The sequence below is a fragment of the Taudactylus pleione genome, unplaced genomic scaffold (genome assembly GCF_031769625.1).
Source record: "Taudactylus pleione unplaced genomic scaffold, aTauple2 ptg000484l, whole genome shotgun sequence".
Lineage (NCBI taxonomy): Eukaryota > Metazoa > Chordata > Amphibia > Anura > Myobatrachidae > Taudactylus > Taudactylus pleione.
In genome coordinates this window covers 3,995,700-4,015,809 of record NW_028284886.1, presented here as the reverse complement: position 1 = coordinate 4,015,809, position 20,110 = coordinate 3,995,700, and the positions used below count along the sequence as shown (strand labels likewise).

The 20,110-nt window shown below is 41.0% G+C and overlaps 1 protein-coding gene across 1 annotated transcript; it reads right to left on the bottom strand.

Annotated features, from left to right (window-relative positions):
* Positions 1–12,618: 12,618 nt before the first annotated feature.
* Positions 12,619–19,800, bottom strand: LOC148502771 (uncharacterized; the record flags this gene model as incomplete). The annotated part of the gene is made up of 9 exons (XM_088449436.1): positions 12,619–12,711; positions 13,236–14,269; positions 15,106–15,240; positions 15,428–15,544; positions 15,839–15,976; positions 16,110–16,193; positions 16,274–16,473; positions 16,714–16,942; positions 19,704–19,800. Coding segments are annotated over 8 exons (1,572 nt in total), but the record flags the coding sequence as incomplete, so codon positions are not given.
* Between the last annotated feature and the right edge of the window lie 310 nt (positions 19,801–20,110).

Genomic DNA, 20,110 nt, shown 5'->3' with positions numbered 1-20,110 from the left:
TAAAATGTCTCGTATTGTAAAATTTTACATTTTTTCTTTTTTCTAGTTCTGTTCCTGTTTCAAATTATTATTTTGGGATGGTTGGTTGATGTCTTTGTGCGATTGGAGAAAGTATCCAGAGGCCTCTACAGTCCCCCAACCGAACCTTATCCACTCGGCTTCCATGAGTACTTGTGAATGTCTCCAAAATGTGGGTCTCTATGCTGCACATTTGTTTCCATGGCTCGTTGCTATGAAGAACCAAGACGCAGCACTTTGAACATGGTGAGTTGAAATGTTTTTTTTTTAAAATATTTTTTTACTTGGTGCAAATGTAAAATTGTTGGCTAATAAAGTTTTCCTGCCTTTTTATTTAGCGGATTTGTTTTCCCTGCTACTCCTATGTTCATCTATTTCAGTTTAACGTGCTGTCGTTCGACGACCTACCCATGGACAGTGCATTTCACCTGAGTCCAACAATGCCCTGCCTGGCTTGAGTGCTTTCGGAGAAAGTATCCTGAGGCCTCTGCAGTCCCCCAAGCTAACCTTATCCACTCGGCTTCCGTGACATCCTCTTGTCTGACCATCCCAAATGAAGGACTTCAGCCTGCACGGTTGTTTCCAAGGTTCGGTGCTAAGAAGAACAAAGACGCAACACTTTCATCATGGTGAGTTGCAGTGTTTTTCATTGTATTTTTTTTTTTACTTGGTGCAAATGTTATTTTTATTTTTTGTTTTGTAAATTTATCAGCCTTTGTTTTTATGCATTTTGTTTTTCCCCTGCTACTCCAATGTTCATCTATTTCAGTTAATCGTGCTGTCATTCGACGACCTACCCATGGAGAGTGCATGGCACCTGAGTCCAACAATGCCCTGCCTGGCTTTAGTGCGTTTGGAGAAAGTATCCTGAGGCCTCTGCAGTCCCCCAAGCGAACCTTATCCACTCGGCTTCCGTGACATCCTCTTGTCTGACCATCCCAAATGAAGGACTTCAGCCTGCATGATTGTTTCCAAGACTCTGTGCTAAGTAGAACAAAGACGCAGCACTTTCAACACGGTGAGTTGCAGTCTTTTTTATTTGGTGTTGTTTTTCAGTTTGCGCAAAAGTAAATGTTTTTTTTTTTTTTTTAAATATATCACCCTTTGTTATGTAGCGTTTTGTTTTTCCCTGCTACTCCTATGTTTATCTATTTCAGTTCATCGTGCTATCGTTCGACGACCTACCCATGGAGAGTGCATGGCACCTGAGTCCAACAATGCCCTGCCTGGCTTGAAGTGCGTTTGGAGAAAGTATCCTGAGGCCTCATGCAGTCCCCCAACCGAACCTTATCCACTCGGCTTCCGTGACATCCTCTTGTCTGACCATCCCAAATGAAGGACTTCAGCCTGCACGGTTGTTTCCAAGGATCGGTGCGAAGTAGAGCAAAGACGCAGCAGTCTTATACAGGTATGCTATAGTGTCAAATAGGTTTGATGGCTGATGTTGTAAATTTGTGATATGTTTAATTGTATTTTTTTTTAATCATTGTCCTTTATTTTTTACATATTCAAATGTATTCCAGAATACACCACCTCCTTTGAAAACCCACCCTTGTGAAAGTTACACTCAGGACTTTTGAAGAATCTCATGGCAGGCAATGGTGCATTTGGTGAATGTATGTTTAAGCCGGTGCAGTTGGAAAATCCACTTTACTAAATCTGATACCGTAAGTATTTCTTGCTACACCAATCATATAAGAGCTTGCACCCTGCTTCTATGTTTCCTGGCTCGATGCTAATAGGACGTAAGTCGCTGCAGACTAATGTTGGGGAGCTGAAGTGAAATAGAGGCATGGAGTTGTTGGATTTTAGTAAATGTCCAATTTTAAACTCTAATTTGATGTATGTGTTTTTTTGTTTCTTATGGTGGAGTTTTGCCTGATGTCCTATGGGATTTTTTTCCTAAATGCTTGCTGTTTTCGTAGCCATCGCCCTTTGGTCAAAGAAAGTTATTGGATTACTTGAATTATAAATTTGCCTTATTCAAATATTGCCAGTAAGTATCCACATTCTTGTGTAGTACCGTAAAAATATCTATGCCACATCGCTTCTATGATGAATTTTCCTCTCAGTATGTAAATGAGGACCTTCAATATTTGTATGTTATTTTTGTTTTTGGGTTAAATTGTAGGTATTGTAGACTATTATTACAGTGTTAATAATTTTTTTGGTTTTAATTTTTTCACTCAGAATGGAACAAATACCTTGTGAACATATTGACCATCAATTTACTACTTTCAAGAACAAATCCATGTCATGTGTCATCCTCAAGGAAGAGACACTGCCTGTTTGTGACTTTTGGAAAATAGGATTTCTTAGATGCAACTAAAGGTATTTTTGTTATATTTTTTTTTTGCTAAACTTTTGTGTTTACATAGTGCTCGCCGGAAATATAGCTGTCATTGGGGGTTTTTTGTTGGAGAAATGTTAATTTATTTATTTTTTTTCCTAGACCACCTTAAACAACTGTATTAGAAGAATTGGATGAAGACGCAACTGTACTGGTGTTATTTTAAAAAATATTAAAAACTTTTTCTCTTCAAAAAAACAAACAATTGTTTTGAAATTTACATACGAAACTACAAGTTATGCTTAATTTCCACTGTGTGTAACTTATGAGAAAATAAACCTTCAAGATTGTTTTTGAAAAATGTGTTTGTCTTTTATTATTTGAAAAACATCTGTAGGGATGACATTTATCAGTTATTGTATATAAATATTGCTTAAAGGTCGAATAGCTGCTATAATGGAATGTTTTAGCATTTATCTACGTGTTTTTAACCATTATGTTTCGCAGTAGAATTCCTTCAACAATGTTTAAAGGCAGCAGTAGCGGGTGCCACTTTAATGAACACAAACACGAACACACCGTGAGTCTAGACTAGACTCACGGTGTGCCCATGTGGTTTTTCATTAACCAATTGAGCCAGTGGTCAAAGTGGGAATTATGAAGTGGGGGTATGGAGGTAGTCTGCATGTGCGCCGGGAAGGCATACGCCAAAAATGTGTTTGGCTGTTTTGTGGAGAGTGGCTACTCAAAATGGGGGTGTCAGCATCCTTCTCTTACCCTTTGCACCCATAGTAAAATAAAACGACCAGAAATAAAACACAAACGGAGTGAATTCAATTGTTCGGGGTGGCGTCTATGCTAATGGTTGATGGATGGAGCAATTCAATTGCTGCTCTTTCGGGCTCCCATTAGCTCTCGAAGACACATTTGTCAACGCAGTAGACTGACGTAGCGCGAAGGAAAGTGTGAGGTTTTTTTTGCAAAATGGTAGTTTGGGTGTAGAAACAATTACTTTAAAGAAGTTTAGTCGTGCATATTTTGCTTTTGTGTGCTTCAAAAATAATGGGGCACAAAAATTTAGAATTGCTCTCTTGGTCGCCTGGTACTTTACACACCCTGAAGAAGTGAATTTCCCCCTACAGACTTTGCCTATAATAAATGTACATATTGGCACTGATAGGAAAATATACAAATACATACGCCACCACTGATGGATAGGAAAATGTAGTGGGGTAGACAGAGGTAATAAGGCACACAGGAGTCATGGGATACACAGGGGTGGCGAGGGACTCAGAGGAGGCCTGGGACATGGGTGGCAGGGTACACAAGGGATGGTAGGGTACACTCTACACAAGTGTGTATTGTGGTATTAGCCAGCAGTTAATTTGATACAGACCTATGGAGGAGACTGTCAGACTTTGATTGAGGCCTGTAATGGTGTGGAGTGGAGAGATATCCATCCGGAAGATTGTGCAGGGCAGCAGGGAGCAGTGCAGGTGACAGTGGGTGGCAGCAAATACTATACTTAGAGGCCGCTGCATCAGGAATAACTCCAGGGCTCATCCATCCACACCAACAGTCTAAACGGTGGACCTTTATTGACCAGCTTTCATTGTCAGCATTGGTGCAAAGGCAACACAGGCGGCACTCTGGAGGGATTTGCTGTGTGGTTCAGTGAGGCACAGCCGTCCGGCAGGGGAAGATGCGCAAACAGGTCGCCCACGGAACACTGCAGGATACACACACACACAAAGGCCAACAGCAGTATGCTACAGTCCCCACAACATGGATAAGAGTTTTTGAATATCGGCAAAGGTAGCCATATCCAGACTGTGCCGCAGTGTCCACTAACATATGCTGTCAGGGTGGCGGGTGGCACCGCAGGGCTCCGGAGCATGCCTGAGTGAAACTGAGTGTCACTCTGCACTCAAGGAACGCCTCGGCACTCAGCTGTGCAATAGTGACATGTGAAAAAATAAAAAATAAAAGTGCTGGAAGTGGCGGTATGTTAATCCGTTGCATATTGGCACTCTTCAGGCACTGATTTGAGTGCCACCCGCTCTTGCTGCTTGTCTGTTGATTGTATAATGGGAAGTCAGCTCCAATTACTAATATATAGGTGTTAGTGGCAAGTATTTACAGTAATATATATATATATATATATATATATATAATACACACACACACAGACACTATCTAACAGCTCTGTAAGAAAATAAATATTTGAGGCCTATTAGGAAAGGATAGATTTTGTTAAGGTCCAAAAATATGGTAAAAACCCTTAGCGAATTTGCTTGTAACATGTGATATTATATATATCTATATATCTATATATATATATATATATATATATACACACACACACATACACAGATATATATATTTATATATCTGTATCTATCACAGGTTAATAGCAAGCATGCTCAGGATATTAACATTATTTTTAAATCGAAATGTACACTTTACCCAATTTGTAAAAAACTATTTTGGGTATATTACAAAACTGTTATTGGGTCTGTGCATATATGTGTGTGTATATATATATATATATATCTATATATATATATAGCAAATGAACGAGGCGAAACTAGAGGAATATATCCATGCTTAATCGTAATCGTATACGATTAAACATGGATAAAGTCCTCTAGGATATTAACATTATTTACATTATAACATATATTAACATTATTTTGAAATCGAAATGAACACTTTACCCAATTTATAAAAAAATTTTGGGGTATATTACAAAACTGTTATTGGGTCTGTGCATATATATATATATATATATATATATATATATATATATATAGCAAATGAACGAGGCAGCACTGGAGGGATATATCCATGTTTAATCGTATACGATTAAACATGGATATATTCCTCTAGTACCACCTCTTTCATTTGCTATTAGTTGTTTACTAAGGAGGGCAAAGAGGCAATCTGTTGAAGGGAATCAGGAGTGCCGAGCCGATGCGAATATATATATATATTTAATTATGTTAAAATATATATATATATATATATATATATATATATTGTGATAGGATCATTGGTAAAGTGGTCTGTGGCAGGTACATTTGTCCCAGATTCCTGTCTTATGTGTTTTAAACCTCCAGGAGAAAGTCTGCAGTGTAGCAGGCTTGAGTCTCGGTTTTTTGAAAAGCCCGTTTGGGGGTTGTGGGTGAGAGGAGAGGGAGGGCTCCACCCACGGCCACTCCAGGTTTTGGTTCTCTTAGCCTGGTAACAGGCTTGTTAGGGTTTCCACCTGAGAGTGACCAATATAAGCCTAGTGTGTTGAGGGCTGATTGTCTCACCTGGGAGAGCAGACAGGGAGTTTGCTCAGAGACACTTGAAAACCTAACTGTAAAGATGGCCACACATCTAAAGATTATCTGTCCAACCAGCCAACTAGTAGATTGGTTGGAATGAAAATCTGGTAAGGAATACAATCAGCAACTTGCTCCCAGACGCTGAAAAATGGACCAAAACTGTTGAGTAAACAAATAGTTTAAATCAAACATTTAACAAACTTGTCTGATGACCATTTTCATCTGTTTTCTGGCATTTAGGAGTAAATTTCTGATCATCATTTACTCCCATTCCTTACCAGATTTTCATTCCAACCAATCAACAAGTTGGCTGGTTGGATGTAAGTTGTTCTAGTGTGTGGCCAGCTTAAGTGTTGTGCTGTGCCCTTGTTGCTGGTGAGGGCATTAGGCCCTGCCAGGTTCTGGTAGTGAGGGAACTACCTGTGAAGTTAGTGCCCCGACAAGGCTAGGATTTATGTTTATGTTTTCTTTATGTTTGTTTCTGACATTGTACAATAAAGACTGTCGCCGACCAGCTTGTACTTGCATCCAGTCTGGCGTACTGTTTCCCAGCTGCTGTGTGTGAAAGGAAGGAGTCCTCTACCCAGGAGAGGGACCCCCTAACCTAACTGTGTCACAATATGGTGGAGAATGCGGGCAACCACACACACTGAAGTTGCAGCAAGAGGAAAACTTTCCGTTTAAAAATTAAAGGGACAGACACCCAATTTGTGAGTGTGGAAATAACACTGTGTCCTTGGAGTCCCATAGAGGAGGCGTCAGCCAATGCTCAGAGAGGCAAGGTTCAGCTTCCAACCTACACCCCAGGACAAAATGGAGGACATGATTAAGGCCTTCTCCAAGCTACAGCAGTTCAGCAGGAATCTACCAGAGCTCAGCAGGAGACGAACAAACTTCAGCAGGAATCTACCAGGGCTCAGCAGGAATCCACCAGGGTGCAACTGTTGGCCTTGGAGACAGCCCAGAGGCAACAACAGGTCGCCATCGAGGAAACCCGCCAGGCCTTAGCGGAAAACAGCCAGGCCATAAAAGAGGTGGTACAGCACCTGGTCGCCCGGCCCAGAGATGTTGCTACTGGTCCTCCCACCACCACTCACTCCGTACGAGCCAGTCACTTCCTCCAAAAGATGACTTCGGGCGATGATGTGGAGGCCTATCTCGCCGCATTTGAAAGAACGGCCGAAAGGGAGAGTTGGCCCAAGGAGCAGTGGGCAAGTCTGGTGGCCCCTTTTTTGTCTGGGGAGCCACAAAAGGCCTATTTCGACTTATGCCTGGCTGATGCCAAGGACTATAAAAAACTAAAACAGGAGATCCTAACTCGCTTGGGAGTCACCACCTTTGTTCGTTCCCAACGGGTCCACCACTGGGAGTTCCATATGGACAAGCCTCCACGTTCGCAGATACATGACCTCGTCCATCTGTCCTCAAAATGGCTACAGCCCGAGACGCTGGCGGGACCACAGATCGTGGAAAGGGTCGTGATGGACCGGTACCTGCGATCGTTACCTGTGAATCTGCGCAAGTGGGTGAGCCATGCAAACCCTAAGTCCGCGGACCAGTTGGTCGAGCTGCTGGAGAGGTACGTGGCGGCTGAGGAGCTGATGAGTATGCCCCACCGAGCCCCAATGGCGCACCGGCGAACTCCCACAGACACTGGTAAGACTGTTCCAGGGGAGAAGGGTGCTGGGCGGTGGAATGTACCTAAGACTGAGGGTGTAGAACCTGGAGACAGGCCTGCCAGGCCAGGAAGGTTCTTGCCCCGTAAACGACTAGACATTAATATGACTCAGTGTTTCCGATGTGGTGGCTTCGGCCATATTGCCGCTAATTGTTCACTTACAACTGAACCTATGCAATGTGATACTGCTCATGTCTACCGCAGGGGGTCTTTCTTTGCACAGACAGCCTGTACGGCTGACCGGCAGGCTGAGACTGATAAGCACATGTGTGTACTCACTGTAGATGGCAACCGAGTAGAGGCACTGTTAGACTCTGGTAGCTTGGTGACACTTATAAAAGCTGAGCTGGTGAACCCCTTGAGGCATACAGGGAAAACTGTTGGTGTGACCTGCATACATGGGGATACTCGATATTATGTTACGGCCGAGGTGAACATCGAGACACCATGTGGCTCTGCTATAGTTTCTGTGGGTTTGGTGCATGGTCTGGTGTACGATGCAATATTGGGGAGAGACTTTGCTCACTTCTGGAAGTTGTGGGAAAGCCGTTTTGTTCCAGAGGTGAACAACCCCGATCCATTTGAGAAGGTTGTCGATGTAGTGGAGGAGGGAGTTTCTTCTGAGTCAGAGTTATTCCCTTTTTCTACTATGGTTGGCGAACTAGAGAATGCGGAACGTGACGGTGGCCCGCCAACTGATGTGCCTCCCATTGAGGTGGGAAGTGTTGTTGGGCCAGGTGATCGTCTGCCTGATTTAGAGGTCAGAAGAGAGGTCTTTGCCGTGGAGCAGTTGAATGACCCTACTTTGGTAAAAGCCAGGGAGAATGTAAAAGTAGTTGATGGTAAACCCGTAGACCATGATAGTCCTTTGTCCTATCCCCACATGGCAATGTGTCAGGATTTGTTATATCAGGTGACTAAGAAGGAGGAAGATATTGTGGAACAACTAATAGTTCCCAAAGCCTACAGAAGAACAGTGTTGGATCTGGCCCATGGTCATATAACGGCAGGCCATCTAGGGGTAGAGAAAACCACTGAGCGAATAATGCAGAGGTTTTTCTGGCCCGGGCTTCATAAAGAGGTGTCTGACTTTTGCGCATCCTGCCCTGAGTGTCAGTATCATGCTCCCAGGCCACATTTTAAGGGTCCACTAGTTCCATTGCCTATTATAGAGGTGCCGTTTGAAAGAATAGCGATGGATTTGGTTGGACCCTTAATGAAGTCTGCCAGGGGACACTAGTATATTCTGGTCATAATGGATTACGCTACCAGGTACCCGGGAGCGATCCCGTTGCGCAATACGTCAACCAAGACCATTGCCAGAGAGCTAGTTCATGTCTTTAGCAGGCTGGGTATACCCAAGGAGATACTAACTGACCAGGGTACACCGTTTATGTCAAAAGTCATGAAAGAGTTATGTCGCCTGTTCAAAATTGAACAGTTAAGAACTTCGGTTTATCACCCCCAAACCGATGGGCTGGTCGAGAGGTTTAACAAGACGTTAAAACACATGCTTAGGAAAGTGGTCGACAAGGATGGTAGGGATTGGGATTACTTATTGCCGTATTTATTGTTGGCCATAAGAGAAGTTCCCCAGTCCTCCACCGGGTTTTCACCCTTCGACTTGTTGTATGGGAGACACCCAAGGGGGTTACTAGACATTGCCAAAGAGACATGGGAGGGGCAGTCTAGTCCTTACAAAACCGTGATTGAGTATGTTTCTCAAATGCAGGAGAGAATTGCTGTGGTAGTGCCGATAGTGAGAGAGCACCTGGAACAGGCTCAACAGGCACAGCAGAGGGTATACAACCGCAATGCTCGGTTACGCAGCTTTGCTCCTGGGGACAGAGTGTTAGTATTGGTTCCCACTGTGGAAAATAAACTTTTGGCTAAATGGCAAGGGCCCTTTGAAATCTTAGAAAGAGTGGGGCAGGTCAATTACAAAGTTTACCAGCCGGGGAAAAGAAAGCCGGAACAGATATACCATATAAATCTGTTAAAGCCCTGGAAAGATAGAACGGCACTGTCGGCCGTCCGAGCCCCTCCAGTAAATCCAGGGCCCTTAGTTCCCGAAGTGACAGTGGCAAAAACCCTGTCGGCAATTCAACAACAAGAGGTCAAGGAGTTTCTGATCAGAAATAGGGTGCTGTTCTCTGACGTACCTGGAAAAACCTTGGTCATTAAACATGACATCATCACTGACCCAGGGGTTAAAGTTAATCTAAAGCCCTATAGGTTGCCAGAAGCACAAAGAGAATCGGTGTCGAAAGAAATTAAAAATATGCTAGAGTTAGGGGTTATTGAAGAATCACATAGTGAATGGTCAAGTCCCATTGTGTTGATTCCAAAGCCCGACGGGAGTGTGCGTTTCTGCAATGACTTCCGAAAGTTGAACAGTGTTTCAAAATTCGATGCCTACCCGATGCCAAGAGTGGATGAATTGATTGAGAGACTAGGGACGGCAAGGTATTTAACCACTCTTGACCTAACCAAAGGGTATTGGCAAGTACCATTAACCGAGAGCACCAAACAAAAGACAGCTTTTTCAGCGCCAGAGGGCTTGTTTCAGTACAAGATGTTGCCCTTCGGGCTACATGGGGCACCTGCTACCTTCCAAAGAATGATGGACAGGATTCTAAGGCCCCATAGACGGTATGCGGCTGCTTATCTGGATGACGTGGTCATTCATAGTCCTGAATGGCAGTCTCACTTACCCAGGGTACAAGCAGTTTTGGACTCCATCTATAAGGCAGGTTTGACAGCCAACCCAAAAAAGTGTTGTCTAGGCATGGAGGAAGTAAAATATCTGGGATACACCATTGGCAGAGGCCTGATAAAGCCTCAGCTCAATAAAGTTGATGCCATACAAAACTGGCCACGGCCTCTGAATAAGAAGCAGGTGAGAGCCTTCTTGGGAATTACGGGGTACTACAGGAGGTTTATACCCAACTTTGCCACCATGGCAGTCCCACTGACTGACCTGACCAAAGGCAAACAAAAAGTCATGGTAGAATGGAGTCCTGAGGCGGAGAAAGCTTTTCAGGAGTTGAAAGTAGCGTTGTGTTCTCAACCAGTCCTGATGACTCCTAATTTAGACAGGGAATCCATAGTACAAACCGATGCATCAGAAGTAGGTATAGGAGCGGTCCTGTCCCAGAACAAGGAGGGTGAGGAACACCCTATTTTCTATCTAAGCAGAAAGTTGAATGTACATGAGAGAAACTATGCCACAGTGGAGAAGGAGGCGTTGGCCATAAAGTGGGTGTTAGAGGCTCTCAGGTACTACTTGGTTGGAAAAAAGTTCAAATTGATCACTGACCATGCCCCTTTGAAGTGGATGTCCGAAAATAAAGACAGTAATGCAAGAATTACGAGATGGTTCTTGGCGTTACAAACTTTAAAATTTTCAGTGGGACACAGGCCAGGAAGCCAGCTGGCCAATGCTGACGCGTTGTCACGCGTTCATTGTTTGGGGGCTTCAGTTGTTCCGCCCCACAGGTCGAAACAAAGGGGGGGGGGTATGTGATAGGATCATTGGTAAAGTGGTCTGTGGCAGGTACATTTGTCCCAGATTCCTGTCTTATGTGTTTTAAACCTCCAGGAGAAAGTCTGCAGTGTAGCAGGCTTGAGTCTCGGCTTTTTGAAAAGCCGGTTTGGGACCTGGGGGTTGTGGGTGAGAGGAGAGGGAGGGCTCCACCCACGGCCACTCCAGGTTTTGGTTCTCTTAGCCTGGTAACAGGCTTGTTAGGGTTTCCACCTGAGAGTGGCCAATATAAGCCTAGTGTGTTGAGGGCTGATTGTCTCACCTGGGAGAGCAGACAGGGAGTTTGCTCAGAGACACTTGAAAACCTAACTGTAAGTGTTGTGCTGTGCCCTTGTTGCTGGTGAGGGCATTAGGCCCTGCCAGGTTCTGGTAGTGAGGGAACTACCTGTGAAGTTAGTGCCCCGACAGGGCTAGGATTTATGTTTATGTTTTCTTTATGTTTGTTTCTGACATTGTACAATAAAGACTGTCGCCGACCAGCTTGTACTTGCATCCAGTCTGGCGTACTGTTTCCCAGCTGCTGTGTGTGAAAGGAAGGAGTCCTCTACCCAGGAGAGGGACCCCCTAACCTAACTGTGTCACTATATATATATATATATATATATATATATATATATATATAGATAGATAGATAGATAGATAGATATATATATATAATATATATAGAGATATAAAAATACTCACTTTATAAGCAAACACGGTCAGGTTTTTTCCAAATAGGCCTTAAAGAACATTACCTTTCTTACAAATCTGTGTGTGTGTGTGTGTGTGTGTGTGTATATATTATACACACACACACACATTAGCACCATGTACACTCTGGTTATTACCAAATTACAGGTAATTGAATATAGTCACTGGACTGAAAAAACAACATTTAATAATGATTTCATTTTGCAATGGGATCAGGGCATCCAGTACCACCCTTGTTCGCATTGCCAAATGTGAACATACAGGCTGAATGTACTATCCTGCACATTCAGGGATACCAGCTCCGAAAGGAGCCCGTCCCTGCGATGTGTTTGGAGTACATGCGGGATTGCAGCGCATGCGCAGTCCTGCGGTCTGCACATGAGCGGCCCCCAAATGCCGACAAAAGGATCTAGGAGATCCCCCCCGGCTGAAATGCCGTATGTACCCACAGACTACAGCGGCTAATGCTATCTTGAGATGGCGTTAGATGCTGGGGACAATATCGGGAATGCTTTGCATTCCCAATATTGATCAATTTTCCAGCATCGCATCCCCCATATAAACCTATGAGGGATGGGGCTGCTGGCTGCAATGGAGGGATCACAGTAGGTTTCAGAGATACCTGCTGCGGTCCCTCTTTCATACATGCGGGGGGATACTAAAAATTTTAAGTACACATTGCAAATTAGGTGCTTTTGGGGACATTACATTAAAGATATTTTAATAAGTGGCCCCCTATGTCTTGTCTACCACAAGTAAAGGACTTTAATACAACACTGTAGTCTGTGACTGATTTTGCATACATCCCTTTAACGTTTGGAGGCACACAAGCCTCATACAAATGACCCATGTGTGCCTCAAATTTAAAAAAAAAAAAATAGCAAAATCAACCACAGACTACAGTTTCCAAATAAAATATCTCATAACTTAAAAAACACCCATAAATTACTTCTATAAATCTATTGGAATAAAATGAAACAGAAACAGTAATGAAAAAAAATAAGATTTTTATTTTTAAAAAGATTGATCAATGAGCAATAAGAAAATAATTAAAGAGACATTGAAAGATCATATTTATTAAGTTTATTTCAAAACACTTTCTTGAAGATGTTTTCTTTCTTGGGGGTCTGTTTATTTTCTGAACAGCTAGTAATCTCTAAAAAAAAACAAAAAAAAAACATATTAGATCAGATGATTAACTTTTAAATACATCATTTTACAAATAAACATCTGGATGAAAGACTAATGCTGCCCATACACGCTACAATTATCGGGACGATCCGCCCGATATCGGCGGATCGCCGCGATAATTGTAGCGTGTGGGGGGGCGACCGAGGGTTAAATATTGCTCGGTCGGGCATGCTGGATTGTCCAGCATGCCCATCTGATGCGATATTTCCCGTTAAACTGTCGGCCGCATCGGGCAGTGTATGCCCAGCACAGCCGACAGACAGACATTTCCTGTGTTCCATCCTACGAAAGGAACAGGGAAATGTCTCCACCCCCGGGGGCGGAGCGCAGATGTGTGCCGAATACACTGTGCGAGAAATCTCACAGTATATGCCGGCGACTTCTGTGACTGGCAGCCAGCCAGATAAAATGTCTGTCGGTCTGACAGACATTTTATCTGGTAGTGTATGGCCAGCATAACATATCATGAATATGTACATTAATACTCACCAATGTTTAAATATTCCAAATGGGTGTTTTCTTGAAGTTCTCCCCAAATAATGTACTTGAAAGACGGTTCACATAATATGGCTCCCGGGGAAAAAAAGAACAAAACAAAGATAAAAAACGTAAATGATTTGTTTACAAAAATACACACAAACACAAAATTAACATACAATCATAGGATAAAAAAAAAAAAAAAGTGGGCTCAGAAAGCAAGTTTATGGCTATTTTGAAAATAAGTCAAAATTTTGGGAGCTGTCATCATTTAGCCACTTCACATACAATCCCATGTATGTTTTCGAAACACCCAAAACTCCCATTACTTAACTTGTGTTGAGGGGGGGGGTTTGGAAGGAAATTACATGTTAATTAAAATAACACATTCCAAAAAAAAAAGAGTGATACAACCTGATATTTTTTAGGAAGTTAATATCTTCATGAGGGACCTTCAACCTCCTGTTCTGTTCTTCAGACAATAGCTCCTGGTGGGTCGGGCGTTGGTGGACGACGTGGTTTTGATGGCCGTGCCGGTGCTCCCCTTTGGTAGAAATATGTTGGTGGTTGAAACTGCTGGGCCTCCTGACCATGCCATGGCTGTTGCGTTGAATGGGCATAGGGACGAGGCGATCCATGAAATGATGTCCTGTGTGTTCTAAGGTAGATCATCATGTTCTGTGTGATTTGTTGAAGTGATGTGGCGATGAGGCTGTTGCTCGTGGCGATGTCTCTTTGTGATGTCGCTTGGCATTCTGCGTTTTCAGCCATCCTATTGAGTGCGGTGGTCATGACAGACAGCTGATGTTCAATTCCACGAAATTGCTCCAGGCTTTCTAGATGTTCCTGTCTTCGCTGTCTTTGATCCTCTTGATAAGCTTCCGAAAGTCTTTGAAAACTTGCATCCAACTGTTCCAGTCTTCGGTCCACGACGTCCCTGAAGCAGTTCTGGCGATCTTCCATGTCTTGAGCCAGTTCCACAATCCTGTCGACTTGTGCGGGTGGAAGGGTCTGTTGAACCTCAGCCACTACTTGAAATTGTTGAACTAGGATTAAAAAATAAAATAGATAAATTGATAGAAAAATGCACAGTATATACATTACAACAACATTTAAAATCCCAAAAAAACAAACAAACTAACAACTGTTAGTATTAAAAAAAAATTAAAAATTAAAAACCGTCACTGTAAGTGAAGGTGGCTCAATTTGATATGCCTATGGCCATGAGCCCTTATACGGTAACATGTCGGTTACATCCCAGAACATTAACGCCCTGCTTGTCCATAGTCACGTTTATCACTATCAAAATGTCTTTTGGGGAAAAAAAAAAAACCCTTGTGGGAGGGAATTGTCGCCCGCAACCCCGAGTGAACTTCGTGTTGTAATACAGCTGGGAATTCTCTACTGACATCTCTGGTGATGTCAGTAGGGAACACCCAAAAAAAAAGGACTTTCATATGAAAAGTCTAAATTACACCAGCCACCCCCCTAGATGACCTAAAAGCAGGAGGTGAACACTGAAAGGCAAACCTGCCCCCCATCTTGCAGTTAGTCGCACTGAAAGTTTTAAAACCATTAGCTAAACTGCTTCCACACATAATCAGTAGGCTACACCTGCTCAGTGACCATCTTTGGAACCGCTTGAGAGTGCTATGCGGTCGCAAGCGGCTGACAATAAAGTCCATCCTGTGCAATTTTTTAAGGCAAATGTAACATAAAAAAACAAAAAACACAAATTAAAATGACCCTGACATAGGTATTTTTTGTGGTTATTTTGTAACCCAATAAAAACGATAGCCTTGAATTTTTAAGACCCATATTAAAAAAAAAATTACAAAAACAAAAGAAACATTTAGCATTTCAAAATATGTTTAGAACTTACCAACTGTTGTTGGTCTCAAAGGCGTAATTTGTTCAACATCCACATCCTCTTCATCCTGTGATTCCAGTAGATCCGGCCTGAAGTATGGTCCAATATTTGACGCAAGTCCTCCACTTGTTGATGGTCCAACGTTTTCTAAAAAAAAATAGTTTGCACTTACTTTTTTTGTTAAAGACAATTATTTAGAAGAATAATTAAAAAATTTATAATAACCATAATGATTTTTAAAAAAACATGTCCAAAAATTATAAAAAAAAAAAAACTGGTTATAAATTTAACAAAACTGTACAAATACATACATTTTACCCTAAAAACATCTTACCCAACGGTTCCAAAGAGTCTTGCACACCTATGCCCAAATCTTCTTGCTGTTGTTCACGATCTTCCAGGGTATCTTCCAATCTAGGTCCTCTTGAATTTTCTTCCAAAGTCGACTCTTCTAATTTAAAGTAAGGTTACAATTAAACATAACTAGGGGTTGTAAGGGTATATAATAAAATACAGATATACATTCTACACAAATCAGTATTAAAAATATGATTTACGATTAACTTTGCAGGATCCTCCATGGAGACCTTAAACCTTGAGCAAATCACAAATTTTTTTATATTAATTATACATTTGCTCATGCATAAAAAAAAAACTAAGAATAATAAAATAATTTCTAAAGCTAAACAAACAAATCACTATTAGTAAGTAATCAACTTTTATTGTGATAATGTTAAAATGTTACCCTCAATCCTTGTGACAGTTTGGGGTCTTTGCTCCACCGTTTGTCTGATGTTGACGTCTGTTCTTTCCTCTTCTGGTCCTCTGATCCTGCCGGTCTTGTCTACTGAGGTGCGCCAAATCTTCTTTGGTGGTTTTTGACCTGTAGTTTAGTGTAAAAATTAACATTAGAACCCAAAACTTTTTCATTTGCAAAAAAAATGTAAAAAAAAAAAAACATTAAACAATAATTATTTCAACTGTGGTCCCTCTGGGCACATCTGGAGCAATCTTACTTGTCCTCCGAACTGTGGGTCCTGCTCCTGTGTCTTCTGTTCTAACTTCTGCGTTCTCTTGACTTCTTTGAGGTCTTGTTTCTACTTTTGTTGGAGTATAAATAATCTTCAAAATAATATAAATGTATAATGTAATTCATTAAAAATATTAACAGGAAAATTACCGTCCACATGAGGAGTCACGCAGTCACGGCTATCTATTAAGCCTCCAACTCCAGAAACCATTATCGGATTCATCTGTTTCCGGATTTCTTCTTCCCATGGCAGCCAATGCATGGTGAGTTGTGGTCCACCGCCGGTTCTTCTCTGGTGCTGTCTCTGCTTCTTCATCTTCTCCTTTGTTTGGCGTTTGCAGTCTCCATATCTATAAAATAAAAAAAAAAAGGTTGTAAAACATTTTTGTCCTAAAAATGTAACCATCAAAACAATGTCCCATGCATCATCCAACAATGATTACTTTTAAACAAAAATGTTTACATTGTTAAGAAAATTATTAGACATAATTCATTCGAATCAGAGAAAGACCAGGGTTGTGTGTACATCACATGTTGTCAAATGCTACAATCCGAGAATCAATTCCAAATAAAAAAACATTTAACTTTACCTCTTCTTGCACACGGCTCCATCACGTGTACGGCCAGATGTTGCTGTTACCCTGGAGGCAATCTCATCCCAGATTGCCTTCTTCGCCCTTCCAGTGGTTCGCTGGGCTCGGTCGCCGAAGATCTTCGCGTAGTTACGGTGCACGCCTTCAACAAGGGTGTTATTTTCCGCCTCGCTGAATCGGACTTTTCTTCTTTTGACACTTTTTTCTCCAGTCTTCCTTGTCTCTTCTGTCCGGCGATAAAAAGAAAAAAACAAGATTAAAATTGTGGTGATGTACATGTTCTCTTAATACAATTACACAAGTAATTTTTTGTTAATAAAATAAACATGCATTTACTTTGTGATACGTGAAAAATTACGTTATCTGAAACTGAGATGTCAGGAAGTATCCTTACAAACTAACATTACCCTACTTTTAAAAAAGTAGTATATCATTAAAACAAAAAAAAATTGCACATGTTTTGGGTTTAACACTGTATTCAATTTCAAAGGCTTTTCACAGGTTTAAAAAGTATTTGAAAATAAACGGGGATAACTTAGCACCACTGAATAGTTGGGGAAAAAAGTGCAGATTTGGTGTTTAGGGGTACAGGATTACATAAAAAAAAGCATGCACTCCTGGAAAGATAATTTTTTTACAAAAAATACAAGGAAAAAACTGTTTCAAAATAAGATATTAGGCTCAGGGATATTCAGCACATATGCGGCAGCTGTATTCTAAAATAGATTAATAGCGGCAGGTGTACAGTTGCAGGTTTTTTACAAATATTACCTTAGGGGCATAAAAATATGCTATTAACCATTTTCTGGTACCCCAAATTTGAGGGGAGCACTTTAAAATAAAACAAAAAAAAACAACCGAAGTGCTCTTTTGCATCACTTTTTAAAAGTTGGGATTCAAAACACCTGCCACAGCTTTTTACAAACCCAGACTTTCATTTGCAGGCTAAAAACAGGGGTATCCATAGTGATCCCCAAATTTTCTACAACTTTAGGGTTGGTGGCACAATTTTTAAAATAACATATCATAATGTCATGCGATTCTCAGTTCACAGGCTCCCGTTTTTGTAGGTTTCATATCGAATACGGGGATAAGCGGTGGCGCAGCGGCTTTTTTGTTATCCTAGGTCAAAGCTCCAATATGAATTGTAAACTTCAAAAGCAAAGATTACGTTTGAGATTGATTACCGTAGGGTTATTCATTATGAAAAGGAAACTTTGCTATTGAAGTTTCCTTTTCATAATGAATAACCCTACGGCATTCAATCTCAAAAGTAAACTTTGATCTTGAAGTTTACGATTTATTTTGGAGCTTTGACCTAGGATAACAAAAAAAAAGGTGCGCCACCGCTTATCCCCGTATTCAATATGCAACCTACAAAAATGGGTGCCTGCAAAGTTGATTTTGCATTACAGTATGATATTTTATTTTAAAACATTGTATCACCAACCCTAAAGCTGTAGAAACATGGGCGATCTTTATGGATTCCCCCGTTTTTAGCCTGCAAATGAAAATCGAGAATTGAAAAAAGCTGTGGCAGGTGTTTTGAATCCCAACTATAAAAAAGTGATACAAAACAGCATTTAAGTTATATATTTTTTAGGTTTGGAGTGCTCCCATCACATTTGGGGTACCAGAAAATGGTTACTAGCAAATTTTTATGTCTTTAAGGTACTTTTTTAAAAAATCCAGCAATTATACACCTGCCACTATTAATCGATTCTAGAATACACCTGCCACATATTTGCAGAATAGCCCTGAACCAATTTACAAATTTTGAAACATTTTTTTCCTGGTTATTTTTTTTTTTGGTCAAAGGGGAAAACAATTTTTGTGGTATTATTATTTTGCAATATTTGATTTTTAATTGACACAGTTCTATTTAAAATTTAATTTCCCAGGGGTGCAGGCTATTTGTTTTTAACGCCTGCACCCCTAAACGGCACTTTTTTTTACAAAATATTCAGTGAAAAGTTATCCCCGTTTTTTTACAAAGACTTTTTTAACCTGTGAAAAGTGACATAGAAAACAGTGTTAAAGTCAAATCTGCGATTATGCCGCCATAGGTGCAATATTACCGGGGAAAAAAAAGAAGTTAATGTTCCATATGGAATTAATCATTGAGCAAAAACTCCCTTTTTGCTTTAAGGCACCAATGAAGTAAATTTCCCTGGTTTTAGTTTTACACTGTATTCAAATTAAACGACTTTTTGCAGATTCATTTAAAATCTAGTAAAAAAAAAAAAGGAGAAAACTTCTCACCACTGAATATTTGGAGAAAATAGTGCAGATTTGGCAATTAGGGGTGCAGGCTAAAATAAAATTGCCTGCACTCCTGGGATTGACATTGTAAAAAGAATTGTGTCCAAAAAAAAAAAATTGTAACACCATTAAAAAAAAAAAAAAAAACCACCATTGAGGTGAAACAAAAATAAAAAATTAAAAATAGGGCAATCCGTTCAGGGCTATTCTGCAAGTATGCAGCAGGTGTATTGTAGAATAGGTTATTAGCACAAGGTGCATAGATGCAAAATTATTAATAAAGGACTTTAGGGACATAAAAATATGCTAGTACCCATTTTCATGTACCCCAAAATTTGATGGGAGCAGTTACAAAAAGGGGAAAAAAAATACAACACTTCCGCAACACTTCATCAATGTCAGGGGCAAAAAAATTTACCTGCTGTGGTTAATTAAATCCCCACCTTTCAATTTCAGGCTTAAATGGGGGTAACCATAGTGATCAACCATGTTATTACAACTGTAGGGGGGACCTACCATTTTGACAAGGAAAAAATTTGAACTTATCAAACAAATCCCAAAACGCACCTTCCCCTTTCCCTAGATTTTGTAATCTGAATACTGGGATACAGCGGGCGCACGCCAGATACTTTATCCCAGAAAAAAAAACCAAAATGGAACGTAAACTTCGACAGCCAAGTTTACGTTTCATTTTGAATACCCATGTGTGTAAAAACAAAAATTACCTCCGAAGGCTGATCTCCACGGTCCTGTGATGTCGTTGTCCCCACCGTACCACTCTCCCTCTGTCTTGACCCATCTTCCTGTGACGCCTGCCACTCGTCACCGGTGTCCGGAGTCTGTTCAGAGGATGAGGACGAGAGGGGTACTCCGCCTCTCTTCTCCCTTGACATTTCTTCTTTTTGGTACCTGAAATGACAAACAATTATTAATTTATTTTTAGTGGTCAAGGATATTATATGCAAATACATTTGTAACTGTTGCTCTCTGCCTAACGCTTAAAAAAAACTAAAAAAAAAACTAGAAGGGTGTACACCGAAATTTGAAAAATAAGTCAGCGAACTATGGACAGACATGTAAGAATGTAAAAAATAGAGGCTAAAAATAAAAATACACCCCTCCAATTTTTTCA